This window comes from Quercus suber, unplaced genomic scaffold (genome assembly GCF_002906115.3).
Source record: "Quercus suber isolate HL8 unplaced genomic scaffold, Cork oak 2.0 scaffold_291, whole genome shotgun sequence".
NCBI lineage: Eukaryota > Viridiplantae > Streptophyta > Magnoliopsida > Fagales > Fagaceae > Quercus > Quercus suber.
The window spans coordinates 25,972-30,824 of NW_027069747.1; the positions used below are offsets into that span (position 1 = coordinate 25,972).

Here is a 4,853-nt window from a genome sequence, read left to right on the forward strand (position 1 = left end):
CGCCTTCATCCCCGTCACTGTTCCCCTCTCCTAATCCAACCTCACCCTCTTCGCCTACTTCCTCCTCCTGGCCGCCGTTTCCCTGACTCCCTACTTCCTCGACGGGAACATGGGCTGACGTCTCTCTCTCTGACGACCAGGAGGAACTCTCAGACTCACTACTTGAGCCTGAACCAAACACCTCGTCGTAGCCCGCTCCTTCGCGGACCGACGACTGGTCACTCGACGCGTCACTCGACATCTACCTACAAGTGACGGGTGTAAACTAAGCACCTAGGTTGACGACCTCACTTTAAAGAAGATAATTGAAAGTATGCGAGGAAAGAAAGGAAACTTACAAGTTTTCAAAAAGTAACGGTTGAAGAAGTGACGACAGGAATGTTGGTAGAATTGACAGAATATAGGCGACGGATGTGCTCTCCAGGAATCAGTGAGTGAAATAGTGAAAATAGGGAGAGGTGGGCCACATATATATATAAGAAAACGCACGGAAGACGAAGCGACGCCCACATTAAGACACGGAACCAATCTGAGCACGCCACGTGTCCTAGCATTTAATACTAGGGTGTCAGCTGTAATTATTTTCTCTCTCCTGGTCAAAGTGACAGGTAGTGACAAATGAAAACTCCATAACCCGTCAGGAACAGCCGACGGAGATATGGAGTAGGGGGCAACTGATATGGAAGAATTATAGCAGGTACCATGAGCTTAACCCGTCAGCTCCTGCTTTTGCTGACGGGTCAGTCACAACGGACGTTATGGGCTAACGTAACGAAAGAAGGCATGCTGACGGGAGCAAGACAAACCGATGGGCTGAATGCTCCAGGTCTAACCGACAGCAATTCGAAGCTCCTGGGCTACTCAGTATAGCAAGAAGCTGACGCCAACTCGGCTGAAGGGGAGAATGCAAGCTGACGGTTTCAAGGCCGACGATTTTATGAAAACCATGACTTGGTCACCACGCATGGGTAATAGGGAAGTTGCTTGTATTCCACGCCCAGTATCAGAGTCCTATAAGGAAAGGATCCCGCAATCTACGCTAATGAGGAGTTCTATAAGGAAAAGACTTCTGCTCCAAGGAAAAAGGTCAATCCTCGACTACTATAAAAGCCCCAATACCCTCACAAATCAAGGTACGCATAATTAACCCCTCTCTAGCACTCTAGAGTTGAAAGAAGTTCTAACTTGACATTCGGAGGGTATTTGGCCGGCACCACACTGGTGCTCTCTGTTAGGTCTTTTCTTTTTTGTTGTGCAGGTGTCGTTTTGAGCGTACAAGCATCGTGCAACTCACTGGTGAGATTTCCGGCATCATCACCTTTCTTATTACATTTCGTGATTCATTTATGTTCATGTTACCCAAAAAAAAAAACACCTTTAGGTAAAATAGTTACGTGAAGAATTTCTTGGTGTGAAAATATGATAGTAGTATTATAACTTCTAAGTAATTTATATATTATAACCTAAATGCATTAATATTTCGGAGGTTAAGGAAAGTACTAGATTCACTTGAGGTATGGAGAGAGTCTATTTTATGAAAGAAAAAAAAATAATTCTTGGATCTAATTATGTACAAAGTATCACATCATTTAAAATTTTAAATAATGTAGTATTGTATACACTTTTAGGTTTATAAGATTTATTCTAAACCATAAAATGGTTCCACTTCAAACAAAGATCCTTTCTCCTAGCTATAAACTAGTTAACCCCACTTGGGGCCTTTGTTTATGACTATGAAATGACATAATGCCAAAACCTTTATAACAGGAACATAAGTGGGATTTACACCGCAGATTTTCCAGACAATCCACCTTCATTTTTCAACTTCACTGAAGATGATTCTCCGGATGACACAACTCTGTCTGTCCAGGGGACCAAGGTAAGGATGCTGAATTATAATGAAGAGGTGGAGATAGTGTTTCAGGGTACTAATTTGCTAGATGTATCGATGGATCACCCAATGCACCTTCATGGGTACTCCTTCTATGTGATTGGCTCAGGTTATGGGGTCTTTGATATTGAGACTGACCCAAAAGGCTACAATTTTGATGATCCACCTAAGTTGAACACTGTTACACTCCCTAAGAATGGATGGGTTGCCATAAGATTCAAAGCAAGTAATCCTGGTATGTACATTCCTCTACTCTTTTTTTTTTTTTTTTTTTTTTTAAATTCTTGGATCTAATTATGTACAAAGTATCACATCATTTAAAATTTTAAATAATGTAGTATTGTATACACTTTTAGGTTTATAAGATTTATTCTAAACCATAAAATGGTTCCACTTCAAACAAAGATCCTTTCTCCTAGCTATAAACTAGTTAACCCCACTTGGGGCCTTTGTTTATGACTATGAAATGACATAATGCCAAAACCTTTATAACAGGAACATAAGTGGGATTTACACCGCAGATTTTCCAGACAATCCACCTTCATTTTTCAACTTCACTGAAGATGATTCTCCGGATGACACAACTCTGTCTGTCCAGGGGACCAAGGTAAGGATGCTGAATTATAATGAAGAGGTGGAGATAGTGTTTCAGGGTACTAATTTGCTAGATGTATCGATGGATCACCCAATGCACCTTCATGGGTACTCCTTCTATGTGATTGGCTCAGGTTATGGGGTCTTTGATATTGAGACTGACCCAAAAGGCTACAATTTTGATGATCCACCTAAGTTGAACACTGTTACACTCCCTAAGAATGGATGGGTTGCCATAAGATTCAAAGCAAGTAATCCTGGTATGTACATTCCTCTACTCTTTTTTTTTTTTTTTTTTTTTTGTGTGATATTACTTTTTTTAAAGTGAAGCATGCTAAGAATACTACAAATTTTACTATATATCATTTGCACACTGATGTGGCACCAATCACCAAAAAGGTTATGAAGTAAAATTTGTAATAGTTTTAACATTTGTTCTTACTTTTATGTTTTTTTTTTTTGCACATAACATGAATTGCATTTACTTGTGTTTGATTATGTATGTATATATATTCTAATTCTGCTGCATAAATGGATAAATTCTTGCAGGAGTATGGTTATGGCATTGTCATTATGAACGACATTTAAGTTGGGGTATGAGCAGTGTCTTTATAGTGAAAAATGGTGGGACATCGGAGACGAGTATACGCGAACCCCCACCTTACTTGCCTCCTTGTAAGGATTCATTTACCAGTAGGCTCCTACAATACGAGAACTCAGATGGGAATAGATTGAATAAGATTGATTAGTTAGACATCACTTAAAAAGTATTTGCTAATCTTACAACTTGATGCACTGTTATAATGTCTCTAAATAGTTTTCAAGTAAGCATTTAAGTGCCTGTCTTTGGAAATTAAAATGTTGTTTTGAACTATTGTCTTAACAGATCGATATTGTCTTAAGAATGAGGTTAGTATTTGTTAAGTATTGTAATGTGTGTCTTGTAAGTTGTATTTTTCTTGTAAGATGCATGTGTTTTAAGTAGAGGTAGTTATGTGAATACGGGAATGGGGTTCCTGTTATTCATCACAGTGTACCCATGAGTTTACTTTGTTGTAAAAGGTAATTTGAAATTTTCTACAATGCTTGATAGTCAAAATGCGTCTGCGACTCTACGTTAGTTTCCCATATAATGAAAGTCTGGCGAAGGATGAATAGGCCCAATAGGGTAGAAGTCATTTTGTAAGAGTTATTTTAAATGAAATGAGCCACCATATTTGTATGATACACAAAGATGGGAATTTTATTTTAAAATTTTTCATTGCTTTGGTTAATAATAGATCTTTAACAAGGAAATCTGTTTATCGCCCAATTCTTTCCATGATTTACACTTTGAGATGCAACTTTTGCCTGAGTTATATGTATGAACTGTCATAAACATATTAGGGGAGCTTATGTTCGATAACTATTTTTTTTCTTAGTTTTCTTTTTGTATGAATATATTAGGTCTTATTTTCACCTCCTAGGAGAGAAGCTAACAGGGTAGCACACCAGTTAGCTCGGTTTGCTAAAGATGTTAGTAGACTGAGCTTGTTTGGATTTAAGATGAGCCTGCGTTTTTAAGGAATAGTTTGAGCAAAGATAAACATTTTTGTACTTGAATGTTATTTCAGTAATGAGAATTCCTTTCATCTGGTTAAAAAAAAAAAAAAAAAATCTTATTTTCATATTTATGTGTGTGTATATATATAAAGATTTAAAATAAATAAAATTCAAATGATTTTAAATTATAATAATCTAAAACAATCAATTTTTTTTTTTTGTTGTTTTCTTTTTTTCTTTTGCTAAGTAAGAGAATGAAGGAATACTAACATCATTAATTTCCTTTCTTTTCATTGTTATTTTGCTCAGAAACACAGCTAAAATTGAAAATATATATATATATATACTAAACATATTACATGCTTAATTAATTGATTTTTATAATATCATATGAAAGTACATGAGAATATAATAGAAGAGATAACATCACATAACATATACAACCATTCTTGTAGTACATGATTTTTTATTCAAATTCATAATTTATTTATGAGTAGTCTATTTACTCTCTTTTTTCATTTCCCTTTTTTTATGACATATTCTTAAAAACATTTTTAAAATCATAAATTGAATAAAACTCATACATTCAGTTGACATTTGATAGGGTTTTTAACGAAAATATCCAGAGTTCAAATCTTTCCTCCTTAAGATGTATCTAAAAAAAAAAAAATCCTGTGATGCTAATCAGTTGGGCTTGTCCATAATTTATTGGGTCTGAAGGCTTATAAGGGTCAAAATTAAAAAGCCCATTATATTTCTCTTAGTTCCCAAGTATGGGCTTAGAGAGGTACATTTCAATGACCCAATTGTTGTATAATTGATGAAT

At 36.0% G+C, this 4,853-nt stretch overlaps 1 protein-coding gene and 1 long non-coding RNA gene across 2 annotated transcripts; both read left to right on the plus strand.

Moving 5' to 3' along the window:
• The first annotated feature begins 402 nt into the window (after positions 1–402).
• On the plus strand, positions 403–2,121 carry LOC136061572 (uncharacterized). The gene is made up of 3 exons (XR_010632487.1): positions 403–1,296; positions 1,768–1,879; positions 2,001–2,121. It is a non-coding gene; the product is annotated as an uncharacterized LOC136061572 (long non-coding RNA).
• A 271-nt stretch (positions 2,122–2,392) lies between these two features.
• On the plus strand, positions 2,393–3,841 carry LOC112011830 (laccase-14). The gene is made up of 2 exons (XM_024044169.2): positions 2,393–2,745; positions 3,035–3,841. The coding sequence occupies exons 1-2, from the start codon at positions 2,505–2,507 to the stop codon at positions 3,232–3,234; spliced, it is 441 nt and encodes a 146-aa protein (XP_023899937.2). The 5' UTR covers positions 2,393–2,504; the 3' UTR covers positions 3,235–3,841.
• The last annotated feature ends 1,012 nt before the right edge of the window (positions 3,842–4,853 follow it).

Coding starts and splice junctions, on each gene's coding strand:
- LOC112011830 (XM_024044169.2), top strand. CDS start 2,505: ATGCTGAATTATAATGAAGAGGTGGAGATAGTGTTTCAGGGTACTAAT. Junction 2,746..3,034: donor ATTCAAAGCAAGTAATCCTG/GTATGTACATTC, acceptor AAATTCTTGCAG/GAGTATGGTTATGGCATTGT.